We start from the raw sequence: 14,602 nt of genomic DNA on the forward strand, positions 1-14,602 counted from the left end.
AAAAGAGCGGAAACTGTTTGAGTTATACGCCTGTGACTAAGGTGACCCTCACACTGTTACCATACACTCTCCGGACTTATATCAAGCCTAGCGCAGAACCGCGCGAGGTGACATGCGACTCATTTCGTGGTGGAGGGTCACCCCTCAGAAACGTGGTGTCTGTTACGAATTGTATTCAAAAATCAGACACAAAAAACAATTCCGCACATGATCCAGCTAGGCTGTAGGATGATATTGGAGTTGTTCTTGCAAAAAAGCTTCATGTTGAAATGTAGAAGTTAAGTAAACCAGATACCTCAAATATTAGAATATTGTATAGTTTCTAGACTGTTTGCATTCTCAGCAAGTGGACATTGTTTCTTGTATGTGTATTAGAGCAGTTATCCTCCATGTAAATCATCCAACTTCCTAAACGAAGGCTAAATTGCAAATAAAACTCAATGCATTTTACTTTATACTATTCGGTTTGGTTTATTTGAGAGAAACGATAGAACAAAAACTGGACAGAACAAAAACAAAACAAACATTTAACAAAACATTAAACACACAAACTAAACAAGACAGGAAATAACAGGGTTTTTTCTGTCCATATCTGACAGACGGACTTACCAGCACAAGTAGAGTTATCTGTGCTCTTGAGGGTATAGCCACCCCGGCAGGAACAGCGGAAGGACCCTGGTGTGTTTGTACAAATGTGATCACACCCGCCGTTGTCAGCATCACATTCGTGTATGTCTGCACATCACAGGGAGAATAAAAGTGTATCTGTTGTTGGTATTCTATAATAGGGTATAAATAGGTTATAATACAGAATACAGAATCTTTAATTGCCCAAGGTTGGGAATTTGTGATGACATTGCTGTTAGGAAACATTTCAATCCAGCCATATACACCAACAGACGCATCATTTATACAAACAGATCAACAACATTAATTTAAAAACAACACTGGACAGCATAAATTTAAAGATACATTCACTAAAACTAGCAGTATACACTCTGAGCTTCCTCGCCTCAAGTCACACACACACACACACACACACACACACACACACACACACACACACACACACACACACACACACACACACACACACATAGACACAGACACACACAAACATATAACAAGATAACAATAGCAGCACCAGCAATACATCACCCACAGACACAGATGGTTGTCACAAGAAGGAAAACAATCTTCATACCATGCTCATGGAAACTCTTCATAATATGTGTGATATCAAATTATATACGATTTTACCCATTACATCACAACACTTCACAAAATGTCAGTTCACTTTAGGTCACATGACATTACATAGCATTACATTAGGGCCCCCCCCCAAAAAAAATAGTCTGTTTACAGTATCCCGACTGACCCTATTTTTTCGCGCGACCCTAGACTTTTTTTTGGGGCATTTGGGAGAAAAAAAATCTTTGTTTTTTGGCAAAATAACTTAAAAATATGTTTTTGGGGAAAATAAAAAGAAAAAAATCCCGACCTACCGACCCTAATTTTGTTGCCTATGTTACCGTAAACAGACGGTTTTTTTTGTTGGCCCTACATTAAATTACATTGCATTGCTTTGCATTATATTACATGCCATTACATTGCATTTATACTATTATATCATTATCGTATCGTATCGTTATATTGATATAATATTATAATGTATTGTATTGTATTGTATTGTATTGTATTGTATTGTATCGTATCGTATCGTATCCGTATCCGTATCGTATCGTATCGTATCGTATCGTATCGTACCGTATCGTATCGTATCGTATCGTATCGTATCGTATCGTATCGTATCGTATCGTATCGTATCATATTATATTATATTATACTATACTATATCACATTATCATATCCTATCATATCATACCATATCATATCATATCATACATACTATATCACATTATATTATCATGTATACCACGGCAGGAAGATGTGTCCGCTGTGCTGAGTGTGTATCCGTCACGACATGAACAAACGAAAGAACCGACAGTGTTGGTGCAGATCTGGTCACAACCATTACTCCCCTCACACTCGTTCACGTCTAGATGAACACAACACAAAAGTAATAAACATGAAAATAATAGTTTTTAATTTCTCGCATATATTCCTGCAGCAAAATCACAAACACGCACATGCAAACACATACACACACAACCACACACATGTACACATGCAAACGAGCGCACACACACACACACACACACACACACACACACACACACACATAACCACACACATATACACATGCAAACGAGCGCACACACACACACACACACACACACACACATGTACACATGCAAACGAGAGCGCACACACACACACACACACACACACACACAACCACACACATATACACATGCAAACGAGCGCACACACACACACACACACACACACACACACACACACACACACACACACACACACACACAAACACACACACACAAACACACATACATACCCCTTGTAAGTGCTGTGTTTGGAAACTATGTTTTTCAAAAAATTTTTAGAGATCTTTGTTGTAGCTAAAGCTACTTTTACAACGTAACTTTAACCTATCCATGTAAGACAATTGCATTTAGAGGAGTCCGCGAGAGCAAAACAGAATACGATCAATGCTAAAACAGTATCGTATGACCCCCAAGGTTATCGGGACACACAACAATAAACTAATACAACCTGCACTCTGAACTCCTTCTTACTGACGAATATGGCGATGCGAGAAAGTGTTTAAATCACATTCTTATTTTCGTAATGATTTTATAATTATCATTACCTTCACATGAAATACCATCAGAACGGATCTTATATCCAGAGTTGCACGAACAGCGTCGCGATCCCGGTGTGTTTTCACAGTTGACGCTGCAACCACCCTTATCTGTTGCGCACTCATTGATGTCTGAAAATCAAAAATGCCCAAATGTAAGGATAATAAGGTTAAGAAATGTTACACACACACACACACACACACACACACACGCACGCACGCACGCACGCACACACACACACACACACACACACACAGCGCGCGCGCGCGCGCACACACACAACGAGAGACAGACAGATAAGGACAGAGAGAGAGAGAGAGAGAGTGAGCTAGAGAGAGAGACTGAGAGACAGAGACAGAGACAGATAGAGTGAGAGACAGACAGACAGACAGACAGACAGACAGACAAAGAGAGACAGAGAAAGAGAGAGATACAGACAGAAACAGAGAGATAGAAAAAAATAAGGAAAGAAAGAAAGAAAGGGACGAAGAAATAAAGAAACAAGTCGCGTAAGGCGAAATAACAACATTTAGTCAAGTTGTCGAACTCACAGAATGAAACTGAACGCACTGCTTTTTTCACCAAGACCGCATACTCGTAGTTTCGTCAGTCCACCGCTCGTGGCAAAGAAAGTGAAATCGACAAGCCAGAATAGTGGGGTAGTGGTCGCGCTGAGCAGGATAACACGCCTTTCTGTATCTCTATTCTTTTTAGCTTACTGAGTTAATCCAAACATATCATATCTATATGTTTTTGGAATCAGGGACCGACAAGGAATTAGATGAAATTGTTTTTAAACCGATTTTGGAAAATTAATTTCAATCATAATTTTCATATTTTTAATTTTTTTAGAGCTTGTTTGTAATCCAAATATAACATATGTATATGTATTTGGAATCAGAAAATGACAAAAAATAAGATGAAATTGTTTTTGGATCGTATGATTTTTTTTTCAATTACAAGTTTCCGATTTTTAATGACCAAATTCATTAATTATTTTTTAAGCCACCTAGATGAAATGCAATACCAAAGTCGAAGATTGCTTTGCCAAAAATTCAATCAATTTGATTGAAAAATGAGGGTGTGACAGTGCCGCCTCAACTTTTACAAAAAGCCGAATATGACGTCATCAAAGGTATTTATCAAAAAAAAAACGAAAAAAAAACATCCGGGGATATCATTCCCAGGAACTCTCATGTCAAATTTCATTAAGATCGGTCCAGTAGTTTAGTCTGAATCGCTCTACACAAACACACGCACAGACAGACAGACACAGACAGACAGACAAACACACACACACAATCACACACACACACACACACACACACACACATACACACACACACACATACACCACGACCCTCGTCTCGATCCCCCCTCTATGTTAAAACATTTAGTCAAAACTTGACTAAATGTAAAAAAGACGAAAAGAAAGAATCAAAGAAACAAAGAAAGAAAGAAAGAAAGGGCGCTTACCGGTGCATGAAATTGTATCTGCATTGAGAGTATAACCAGTACGACAGGAACAGAAGAACGCCCCATCAGTGTTGTTGCAGACCTGCTGACAGTTGTCCACATCGTCAGCACACTCATCTTGATCTGCGAGAATAGTAGTCTCATCAGAAGTAGAATTCTCAAACACGCCGATAAGCTACTTTCAGAAGTAGAATTCTAAAACACGCCGATAAGCTACTTTCAGAGGTAGAATTCTCAAACACGCTGATAAGCTATTTTCAGAAGTAGAATTGTCAAACACGCCGATAAGCAACTTTCAGAAGTAGAATTGTCAAACACGCCCATAAGCTACTTTCAGAAGTAGAATTCTAAAACACGCCGATAAGCTACTTTCAGAAGTAGAATTCTCAAACACGCTGATAAGCTACTTTCAGAAGTAGAATTCTCAAACACGCCGATAAGCTACTTTTAGAAGTAGAATTCTCAAACACGCCGATAAGCTACTTTCAGAAGTAGAATTGTCAAACACGCCGATAAGCTACTTTCAGAAGTAGAATTCTCAAACACGCCGATAAGCTACTTTCATACCCTTACGACAACGTGGAGTCAAACCTTGGCCAATAGCTTAATATAATTATTGTTAAAGCATATTTGACCCTCCGTATATATACTATATATCCACATTACCTATTTGCTGAAATTGAGCTTGAAAGCCTTTGTGTGGGACGTCATAATCTAACCATTGCTGATAGATTGTCAGTGCATATTCGACCCACCGTATACGTATTCACATTTCTAATTTGTTGAAATTGAGCTTGAAAGCCTTTGTATGGGACACCATAGATTTTAAATCTATACAGACCCTTAATTACGACAATATCGAGTCAAATAATGGCCAATATCAAAATAGATTGTCAGTGCATATCTGGCCCTCCTCATCTATCCACATTACCAATGTGTTGATTAGAGCTTGAACGCATTTGTGTGGGACACCAAAGCCATGAAAATCTAGGGTTAGGGTTAACTCTAACCCAGACCCTTACGACAATATCGAGTCAAACAATGGCCAATATCAAAATAGATTGTCAGTGCATATTTGGCCCTCCTCATCTATCCACATTACGAATGTGTTGATTAGAGCTTGAACGCATTTGTGTGGGACACCAAAGCCATGAAAATCTAGGGTACTCTAACCCAGACCCTTACGACAATATCGAGTCAAACAATGGCCAATATTAAAATAGATTGTCAGTGCATATTTGGCCCTCCGCATCTATCCACATTACCAATGTGTTGATTAGAGCTTGAACGCATTTGTGTGGGACAGCAAAGCCATGGAAATCTAGGGTTAGGGTTAGGGTTAACTCTAACCCAGACCCTTACGACAACATTCAGTCAAACAATGGCCAATATCAAAATAGGTTTTCGGTGAACATTTGACCCTCCGTATATATCCACATTACCAATTTGTTGAAATTGAGCTTGAAAGCCTTTGTGTGGGAGTCCATAGTCAGAGACGAAATACGCCAGGAGCTTCCTTCCCGATGATCGCACAGGCTGGGGAACTGATGTTCCACACAGCTTCGTGGCATTCGTCACTCCAAACTTGTTGACGTCTCGAATCTAAGGTTAGATTGAGAACAAGTCGATCAATATAAGTGACAGAGTTTGGTAAAAAAAATGAACAAAAGTCACAGATCACATGGTCGAGTTATGTGCTGAATAATGTTAGAAGATGAAAAAACCACTGATTTTAACTGTTGTAGCTTTCTAGACACGCAGGCACGTGCACACACACACACACACACACACACACACACACACACACATACATACACACATACATACATACTGTATACATACATACCGTCGCGATATAACCTTCGTGGTTGAAAACGACGTTAAACATCAAAAAAAGAAAGAAAGAAAGAAATACATACATACATACATGCATGCATACATACATACATACATACATACACACATACATACATATACACACACACACACACACACACACACACACACACACACACACACACACACACACACACACACACATACATACATACATACAATACATGTATACATACATACATACATACATACACACACACACACACACACACACATACATACATACAATACAATACATACATACATACATACATACATACATACATACTGAAATACTGAAATACTGAAATACTGAAATACATACATACATACATACATACACACACACATACATACATACATACATACATACATACATACATACACACACACACAAACACGCCCGCACACCGAAGCACATGTTTCCGACACACCCCTCGCTAGTGCTTGGCCCCTCCAATGTTTGTACACGTGTAACAATAATAATAAATAATACCAAAGAGCAAAAAGCTTTCAAACCGATGTTGGCACAGTTGGCGAGCGGCTTAATTTCAAACGGAAGATTTAAGCTTAGTAATGTATCCCCTTGCTATGTGATAGTCAACGTGCAATATTAATGATAAGCAATAAGCGAACATGTCATAATCATCTATGTCCAATTCCTCACCTCAAGGTAGTCGTACGCACAGTTGGCGTACGGCTCTATGTCAAAGGGGGAGGAGAAGCTAAGCTGAACGATGTATCCTGTTTGCACGATGAAAGTCCACGTGCAGTCGAATTTGTTGACGTAAGACGCAGGGTAGAGTGGCGATTCGATTTCTCCAGCAGAGGTGACAAAGTCACCCCCACACCCTGATTGAAAACAAATTTGATTGAAAACAAAAATGTTGCTAGCTGATGTCAATTTTAACGTTATGTCATCAAGTTTTGACTGAATGTTACAACATAGACGGGGAATCGAGACGAGGGTGGTGGAAGTGTGTATGTGTGTGTGTGTCGTGTGTGTGTGTGCGTGTGTGTGTTTGGTTGTGTGTGTGTGTGTGTTTGTGCATGTGTGTGTGCTTGTATGTGTATGTGTGTGTGGTTGTATGTGTGTGTGTATGTGTCTGTGCGTGTGTGCGTCCGTGTGTGTGTGTTTGTGTGCGTGCGTGTGTGCGTGCGTGAGTGTGTGCGTGCATGCATGCGCAAATGTGTGTGCGTGCGTGTGTGTGTGCGTGCGTGCGTGCGTGTGTGTGTGCGTATTGTGCGTGTGTATGTGTACAAGCGAGATAGAGCGTTGACGAGCGTGCGTGCTTGTGTAAGTGTCTGCATGTGTGTGTCTGTGCGTGTAAGTGTTTAAGTGTGAGTCCATACTCTGGCATGCTGAGCTGTTAGTCTTGTCAACAACGTATCCAGGAAAACAGGAACAGACGAAGGAGCCGACATTGTTGGTACACGTGTGTTGGCATCCTCCATTGTTCTCTTCACACTCGTTAATATCTGGAAAAGAAAAGAAGTTTGTTCGATTTGGATACTTCTCCTCGTCTTCCTCCTCCTCCTTGTACTTCTGCTACTACTGATGATATTATACATTGTTATTCAATCAAGTTGGCGTTTTAATGAAACAGATCCTGTGATTGGTCAGAATTCTCCAACTCATTAAAAATTACCGGTCATTAATTGTCGATAGCCACTCGCTAAAAAATCCATTAACAACCTGCTGGCGAGGCGCATTGATACCGCCTGACTTGTCTCGGTTAGCTTTGAGGGTCATTTTACAAGTCGGAAATATGAAGGCCAACGAAATACCGGTGGCCGAGGTCTTGTCGGTAGCGCAAATAAGTTAGGTTACGCATGGAGTTACGAACACGTAAAGCCTACGTATTCCGTAGCTCCGCAAATGCGTAACTTGGTGGTCACGACGCTTGCTTAGTCGTTTGCGGAGTAACGAAATACGTAAGGAGCTAACGCTGTGCGCAAAGTTGTACTATTTTTAGTGAAGGGGTATATCCCGTGAAGTCTCGTCTAACTAGTGACGTCAAAAGCCTCAAGGAAGTCTATTAGTCTCGGCGATATGGAGAATTCTTTCTTTTTGTGTACTTTACGTCATGATGTTGTGTTTGATTACGTAATATAGTATTCGTTTTGTTCTTTATCACGTTGTCGAAGCTGGAGCTCCAAAGCACCGCGGCGGACATTTTAGTGAAGTTGAAATCCACACCTTGCTAGAAAAAAAGAAGCAAAGCAATGAGGATCTGTTCAGCAACGTCCGTTGACGGCTGAAGTTTCGCCGCAAAAGCATCCGAAAAATAACGTGCTGCCCGCCATGTTTTTTCGCCACACGCGTGCTGCGCAAAGGTTTACGACAGGGGGGGAGCTGTCGTAACTTTACGGTGAACGTAGCGGCGCAAGTTTTGCTACGCTCGCGTCATGACCACCACGTTTTCATCTTACGGTGTCCGTAGGCTCTGCGCATATGCGTAAAGCCGCTACGTAGCCGACAAGACCTCGGCCACATAAGTTATGCAAAGTGATGACTTCGATTGTTTGACGTATGTTGATGCACGAATTCTTCCGGACTACGTCAGTCAATTCCAAAGATCGCTTTTGTGATGAAAAAGAATTTGTTTTAGAGTTTGCTGTCCAGAAACCCGTCACAAAAGAAGGAAAAATGTGTGTGAAAGAAAACAAAACAGGAGCAGAGTGATACGATAGGAATACAGAGACATATTTCTTGGGATTTGACCCTTGCAGGTAGGTGGACTGAAAGTAGTGTGTGAACAGAACAGAACCAATTCTGTCTGTTTACAACCGCATGAAAGCAGGAAAGAGATCGTCGTCAGATTGAATTACAATAACATTAACATGCTTCCATTTGAAACTTCTCGGTCTTCATCGGGGATTGACGCCCTCCCAAAGTCTAATTGAAGCCCTCCGTCGCTTCGCTCCGTCGGGCTTCAATTACCTTTGGTCGGGCGTCAATCCCCGATGAAGACCGAGAAGTTTCAAATGGAAGCATGTTAATGTGTAATTGTAATTCAATCAAGTTTGCGTTTTAATGAAACAGATCCTGTGATTGGTCAGAATGCCCCAACTCATTAAAAATTACCGGTCATTAATAACAGCTATTGTGTTTTCAGCGTAGCAATAGGGCCCGATATTTAGACGAGACAAGTATAATGCCGACGAGTCGAAGACGAGTCGCATTATACTTGTTCGAGTCTAAATATCGGACCCTATTGCTACGATGAAAACACAATAGCGTTTATATAGCTATTCTGACATTAAATTCTGTGTTAAAATCATGTTTTTGTCAGCAACAAGGACCAGAATGGTCCATGTCGTTGATTGCAGACGACGGTTCCCTTTCTGCATGAAGCCACGGAAATAACCGAACATTGTAAAAACCCACGGACATGTATTACGGAGAAAACTCAAGATAACCGGATGCTTAGCATTACGTCAATATCTTAGGAATCATATGACGTTATGACGTATCATGCTTGCCTACGTAGATTGTATGTTCGAAAGTCTGACTTCTGTTGGGAATTCGCGTGGTGAAGACTGCGGTAAATCTGTAGATGATAAGAGAACAAGGATTGTCTCAGAAGAAACGATGAAATGCTTCAGACCGGTAACTTCATTTCAACATTGCACTACACAATGGACGTTCTATGTGACAGGAGAGTTTGCTGATTTTGTGTTAAACATTGGTGATTGGAGAGATCGTCTGCAAAAATCAGAGATAGGTCGCTTCAGATTGCAGCTTCTGGAAATTTGCAAGGTTTGCTGCCAGTTAAAGAACTGGATTTTACACGTAATGTATGTCATGTACAGTAAGCAACAACAAAAACACACACAAAGCAAATGGCATCGTCTGTCGACTAGCCACAGACACAAGCCTGGCGAGGTATGCGTGTACTTTATACACGTGGAAGAAACCGGAACCATGCGTCTTTGTTATTGCCGATATCGTTTGGATATCGGCAAAAATGGCCAACTTTCGTAGCGTTATGCTTTGATGATCGGAAAAGGGATGTGTGAGACCATCCAATCACAGCCCCCGAATCCCCCCACGTGTCCATCAGAATAGCTATATTTGTCGATAACCACTCGCTAAAAAATCCATTAACAACCTGCTGGCGAGGCGCATTGATACAGCCTCAACTAGTCTCGGTTAGCTTTGAGGGTCATTTTACAAGTAGGAAATATGAAGGCCAACGAAATACCGAGACCATAAGGTATGTGAAGTGATGACGTCGAATACGTGACGTAAGTCAATTCCAAAGATCGCTTTTGTGATGAAAAGAATTTGTTTTAGAGTTTGCTGTCCAGAAACCCGTCAAAAAAGAAGGGAAAATGTGTGTGAAAGAAAACAAAACAGGAGCAGAGTGATACGATAGGAATACAGAGACATATTTCTTGGGACTTGACCCTTGCAGGTAGGTGGACTGAAAGTAGTGTGTGAACAGAACAGAACCAATTCTGTCTGTTTACAACCGCATGAAAGCAGGAAAGAGATCGTCGTCAGAATGAATTACAATAACACTAACATGCTTTCATTTGAAACTTCTCGGTCTTCATCGGGGATTGACGCCCTCCCAAAGTCTAATTGAAGCCCTCCGTCGCTTCGCTCCGTCGGGCTTCAATTACCTTTGGTCGGGCGTCAATCCCCGATGAAGACCGAGAAGTTTCAAATGGAAGCATGTTAATGTGTAATTGTAATTGATCACGCTATTTTGTTAGAGAAATTACTTATTTACCTGCAAAATAGCTCATCTGTGTCCTTTTTACATTTAGTCAAGTTTTGATTAAATGTTTTAACATCGAGGGGGAATCGAAACGAGGGTCGTGGTGTATGTGTGTGTGTGTGGTGTGTGTGTCTCTGTGTGTGTGTGTGTGTGTGTGTGTGTGTGTGTGTGTGTGTGTGTGTGTGTGTGTCTGTCTGTCTGTCTGTCTGTGCGTGTGTGTGTGTGTGTGTGTGTAGAGCGATTCAGACTAAACTACTGGACCGATCTTTATGAAATTTGACATGAGAGTTCCTGGGAATGATATCCCCGGACGTTTTTTTTCATTTGTTCGATAAATACCTTTGATGACGTCATATCCGGCTATTTGTAAAAGTTGAGGCGGCACTGTCACACCCTCAATTTTCAATCAAATTGATTGAAAATTTGGCAAAGCAATCTTCGACAAAGGCCGGACTTTGGTATTGTATTTCAGCTTGGTGGCTTAAAATCTAATGAATGACTTTGGTCATTAAAAATCAAAAACTTGTAATTAAAAAAAAATTTTTATCAAACGATCCAAAAACATTTTCATCTTATTTTTTGTCATTTTCTAATTCTAAAAACATATACATATGTTATATTTGGATTACAAACAAGCTCTGAAAATTAAAAATATAAAAGTTATGATTAAAATTAATGTTCCGAAATCGATTTAAAAGTAATTTCATCTTATTCCTTGTCGGTCCCTGATTCCAAAAACATATAGATATGATATGTTTGGATTAAAAACAAACTCAGTAAGCTAAAAAGAATAGACATACAGAAAAGCGTGTTGTCCTGCTCAGCGCGACCACTACCGCACTATTCTGCATGGCTTGTCGATTTCACTGCCTTTGCCACGAGCGGAGGACTGACGAAACTACGAGTATGCGGTCTTGGTGAAAAAAGCAGTGCGTTCAGTTTCATTCTGTGAGTTCCACAGCTTGACTGGGGTCCTGATTTGGCCTATTATGGTCCGCTGGACCCGAAAAGCAATAGCTAACTAACTGACAGCTTGACTAAATGTTGTTATTTCGCCTTACGCGACTTGTTTTTAATTCATATCTGTCAGATAGGAAACAAGCAGTCTACCTAAACGGTTCATATTCATCACAAGGCAGTGCACTGTAAAATGTGGAGTCCCACAAGGTTCTATCCTTGGTCCCTTACTGTTTAGACTATACATTAATGATTTACCATTACACCTCAAACAAGAAAATGCTGTACTTGATCTTTTTGCGTATGACTCAACACTTCACAGCAGTAATACAGATATAAATCTCATAAGAAAAGTACTCCAAGAAAGTATAGCAAATATTAATGATTGGTGTAATTGTAACAGAATGGCACTGCATCCTAAGAAAACAAAAAGCATGTTAATAACCACAAGACAAAAACACCAGCGACAGCCTCTGAGCTTTGATCTTATGCATGGTACAGTTAGCAAGTCCCTCAACACCGTGTGCTTGGAGTTGTAATTGATGATGAACTTAACTGGCGCTCTCACATTGATACAGTTTATAAACGAGTTTCTAGGAACCTTTTCTTACTTAACAAGCTCTGGTGCGTTGTTTCTGTTGATGCCCTTAAAATGTTTTTCCACGCACACTGTCTCTCTCACATTTGCTATGCATCTACTGTCTGGTGCAATGCCAGTGATGTTCAGTATATAAAGAAAATAAAAACACTTCACAAGAGAGGTGTAAAGTTATTAAACCGAGATCCCAATATGACTACTCAAGAAAAATACACTCAACTGAACATTCTTCCGCTACAACAGCAGTTCTTTTTAAATGCTAGTGTTTTCATGTTCAAAATGTACAACCATGAAACACCTTCATACATCCAAGACCTGTTTGAGCGTCCTCCTGGTAGAGCGAGGCTTTTGAATTATACGCTATATGCGCTACCGATCCCACGCATTGATTGGTATAAATCTAGTTTATCCTACTGGGGATCGCTTGTGTGGAATTTACTTCCAATGTACTGTAAAACATGTCAAACCCTTTTGTCTTTAAAAAAAAATGTTCGAAAATATCTTTGTCAAAAATAATTCTCTCCCTACACTTTAAAATCATAACTGTTACTGCATCACATCTTAATCATCATTTTATTAATCCATGAACCACGTTATTATAGCTAGTGTTTTTGTTAGTTTTAATCTGATTACAAATTCTTAGTTAATTAGTTATTCGTTTGGCTGTTTAAAACATGTTATATAAATATATAATTGTAATGTGTAATGCCATGTATGTCTAAAAGGGACAGGTTGGAAGATTAGGCATCACCTAAAACCTTTATCCCTTTGTATTAAAGTATTGAATCTGAATCTGAATCTGAATCTCTCTCTCTCTCTCTCTCTCTCTTTCACTCTCTCTAGGACTACAGACACACACACATACACACACACACACACACACACACACACACACATACACACACACACACACACACCAGCTGATACCTAGGCAGGAAGAGCTGTCTGCAATGTCCAGTAAATAACCGGGAAGACAGGTGCAGAAGAAGGAGCCCACAGTGTTGGTACAGTTCTGCCCGCATCCGTCCGTGTCGTCAACACATTCATCTACATCTGGAAAAAAAACGCACACACAAAAACACTATTTCACTGCACATGTGTCAGGGGCGGATCCAGGGGGTTTCCGCCCCCCCCCCCCCCCCCAGCCTAAAAAAAATGATGGCTTAGATTGCACCAGATTGCTCCATTTTCCTTTTTTTCCAAATTGTCCGGGGGGGGGGGGGGGGGCATGCCCCCGGACTCCCCTAGGAGCCGGCCTTTGTCTTCTAAATGACGGTTTTGGAAGGTAGTTGGGTAATTCGTTGGATCAGGTTGTACCAGATCGGTCAATGTTCCTTGTTTTGATCCAAATTTGTCTTTTGAATTTACTTTTGGAAGGCGTATTGAGGGAAGTTTCTTGGCTCTGAGTGCATCAGATTGCTCCATTCCCTTGTTTTTATCAACATTTTACGGACCTCCCTTTGCGCCCTCAACTAAAGGCTTCGGATCTGTCCCTAAACGAAATGTGGTAACCACCCCCTCAGAAATGATCTGATCCGGCCTGCTTGTTCAGTTCATGTTCTAAAACTAGTTGCCCACATTGTACGCGCAGAAACACTATTTTGTTACGTTCTTTGACAGCAAACGCACAGACACACTATTATTGCACTACAATCCTCGTGGGACCTGTCCATACTTAATAGTAATATAAACACACATTTTACACCACACAGCTCTCTTTTTCCCGATATGCATTAGCATTTTCTTTTTCACTGCACTCGATTGTCGACACCTGGGATGCACAAATATCTAATTTTGTTTTTATCACAATTATCTATATCTGATAAGTTAATGTCTATACAATCACATCCGTCTGCATTTGTTATGCAAAGAGTTTTTTTGTGTGTGTGAAAACCCGTTTTTCCAAAAGCGTTATTCTGAATAGTATGTGAAATACACAGCAGTGGGTAAGATGTACACAAAGGGATCTCCAGCCAAACCTGCTCTTGCGACCACCTCTGGAAAGAGACCAGCTGCCCACAACGACCCCTTTGGGGGATCTAAGACGTGTTTTACTTCTAAGTGATTCAATCTTCCATAGCGACCACATCTCTATAACGACCACTTTGGGCTGGTCCATTGGGCTGGTCCATTGGGCTGGTCCATTGGGTGGTCCATTGGGCTGGTCCATTGGGTGGTCAATA

General features: G+C 40.6%; 1 protein-coding gene across 1 annotated transcript in view; it reads right to left on the bottom strand.

Annotated features, from left to right (window-relative positions):
* LOC138946845 (fibrillin-1-like) overlaps nt 1–14,602 on the bottom strand; it is a 67,542-nt gene that overhangs the window by 10,722 nt on the left and 42,218 nt on the right. The window contains exons 15-22 of the mRNA XM_070318250.1: nt 13,347–13,472; nt 7,488–7,613; nt 6,802–6,986; nt 5,702–5,861; nt 4,260–4,382; nt 2,792–2,914; nt 1,937–2,059; nt 610–735 (exon numbers count right to left, since the gene is read on the bottom strand). Coding sequence (XP_070174351.1) covers nt 610–735; nt 1,937–2,059; nt 2,792–2,914; nt 4,260–4,382; nt 5,702–5,861; nt 6,802–6,986; nt 7,488–7,613; nt 13,347–13,472 — 1,092 coding nt within the window. The remainder of the gene's footprint in view (nt 1–609; nt 736–1,936; nt 2,060–2,791; nt 2,915–4,259; nt 4,383–5,701; nt 5,862–6,801; nt 6,987–7,487; nt 7,614–13,346; nt 13,473–14,602) is intronic.

Source organism: Littorina saxatilis, linkage group LG14 (assembly GCF_037325665.1).
Source record: "Littorina saxatilis isolate snail1 linkage group LG14, US_GU_Lsax_2.0, whole genome shotgun sequence".
NCBI classification, from domain to species: Eukaryota; Metazoa; Mollusca; class Gastropoda; order Littorinimorpha; family Littorinidae; genus Littorina; species Littorina saxatilis.